At 48.3% G+C, this 1,790-nt stretch overlaps 2 protein-coding genes across 2 annotated transcripts, besides 4 other annotated features; both read left to right on the forward strand.

Moving 5' to 3' along the window:
- On the forward strand, positions 1-796 carry Tc00.1047053509603.10 (vacuolar protein sorting 18, putative; the record flags this gene model as incomplete). The annotated part of the gene is made up of 1 exon (XM_797407.1): positions 1-796. A coding segment is annotated over one exon (796 nt), but the record flags the coding sequence as incomplete, so codon positions are not given.
- Positions 1-839: a sequence feature (heterozygous, non-Esmeraldo-like haplotype).
- Positions 840-1,711: a sequence feature (areas merged during assembly that could not be assigned to a particular haplotype. This can correspond to areas where the two haplotypes were merged or to regions with more than two copies in the genome that were merged during assembly.).
- Positions 906-967: a sequence feature (T-rich).
- On the forward strand, positions 1,062-1,790 carry Tc00.1047053509603.19 (malonyl-CoA decarboxylase, mitochondrial precursor, putative; the record flags this gene model as incomplete). The annotated part of the gene is made up of 1 exon (XM_797408.1): positions 1,062-1,790. A coding segment is annotated over one exon (729 nt), but the record flags the coding sequence as incomplete, so codon positions are not given.
- Positions 1,712-1,790: a sequence feature (heterozygous, Esmeraldo-like haplotype).

Below are 1,790 nucleotides of genomic sequence, written 5' to 3' on the forward strand. Positions count from 1 at the left end.
AATGTCACATCGACTTGAAGTATCTTATGCCTACCGTGTTTGTTTGCGGTTTGGGAGGCATGTGGGTTGTGCCTGGACTTGTTTCATCACTGGACGCTATGAGGAAGCGATACAGTTGGCGATGAAAATACGAAACGAGGAGCTTGCAATACATTTTATCCGCAGTATCAGAGGCAATAATGAGAAGGAGATTCGTCACATGCTATGGAATAGGCTTGCTACCGCAACGGCTAAGAACGGGGGTGGTGGGTCAAGACGTGCCCTGCAGCTTATTGCGGAGAGTGAGGGTGATTTGAACGTCAGTGATGTACTGCCGCATCTTTCTGGCGACGTGATGATGCAGGAGTTTCGTGAAGAACTTCTGGCGAGTGTGTCGATCTTCAGTAATACTCTGGTGAGTATCAAGCAGGCAATTGAGGTGTCTTTGAAGGACGTGGAGGCAATAAAACGAGACATGGAGAATATTCAGCGACGTCCCTTAAAGTTGCCATCGACGCAGCGTTGTGCCGTATGTGGAAAAGCCGCATTGACGCGGCCATTTGTAGCGTTTAATGGATGTCGACATGTTTACCATAAGAGGTGTTTTGATGCCTGTCGTGCAAAAATGGAGGATCAACTTCGCTCTCTTAAGGATTTGTCCACTTCACTGCCGGTGCACACAGAGGAAGAGATTGAGTGCATGCCTCTTGCAAATGTGGAGCTGGAGTGTGTGTTTTGCAGTCGCAGATATCTGCGGCTGTTTCTGACAGTTCCATTATCGAACAATATCACGAGCAGTTCACTGCGATTGCCATAGCTGTATGCTCCTTTCATTTCTGCTTATTTACATGTCTAACAGTCAAAAATTAAAAACAAGGCAAAAAAGTCTGATGGTATTATTTTCAACCACAAACAGGAGGGCAATGTTTTATCAATATTTATATTTTTTCTTTCAATATTTTTTATTTTTATTTTTTGATCTTTATCTCCGTGTGGGAAATTTATAAAATAACAATTAAGAGAGCGTGGAGTAAAGATAACAACAGCAACAACAGCGGCAAGAAGAGATAAAGAAGGGGAATATGCCTTTTCAACGTCACATTATACGGAGAGGGAGCTGCAGGAGTGGGCCTCTCTCTCTCTGCTCTCATGTGGGGTGGGCATTTCAACATCCGCGGCGGCTTCATGGGACGCAACCAACGCCGTGGCAATCGGAGGATCGCGTGGCAAATTGGTGCTGTAGGCTCTGGGGTCTTCGAGAGGGCTGCTGGGGCGATTCTCCCTCATTTCCATCACCGGCTTCGATGCCATCGTGGACATCGCCCCATAGCGGCCTCGGTCGGGAGCTGTTGAGCGAGGTCGAGTGCCAAATAAAGCTTGCGGAGGAGTTGAAGGCTGTGATGATTGGGGAAAAGGGACGGTTGCCAGAGTCCCTTGTGGAATCGGTGTGGGACATATACGAGTCCATTATTCCGCCCGATGTGGCAACGGACCTTGCCCGATATGTAACACCTACACAAGAAATTAAGTTTTTTGAGTTTATAGGGCTTTTGGCAGAACTTGACATTAATCTCGCGGACGTCAAGGCGGCGACGGAGAAATTGACCCGATGCGTCGGTGTCATTGAGACGCTCCATGCGGATGTGAAGCGGGGCGAAGAGAGGGGCGGGGAACAGGACAATAGCGCCAGCAGTAGTGAACTTGCGTCGGATGCTGCAATGCTATCGGCAAAACTAGTCACGGCAAAGAACGAGTTGCTTCGGCAGTGTGTCGCTGTAAGTCAGGCGGGATCTCCGGTACATTACCTCTGG

This window comes from Trypanosoma cruzi, genomic scaffold, assembly GCF_000209065.1.
Source record: "Trypanosoma cruzi strain CL Brener 1047053516293 genomic scaffold, whole genome shotgun sequence".
In the NCBI taxonomy this organism is placed as follows: domain Eukaryota; phylum Euglenozoa; class Kinetoplastea; order Trypanosomatida; family Trypanosomatidae; genus Trypanosoma; species Trypanosoma cruzi.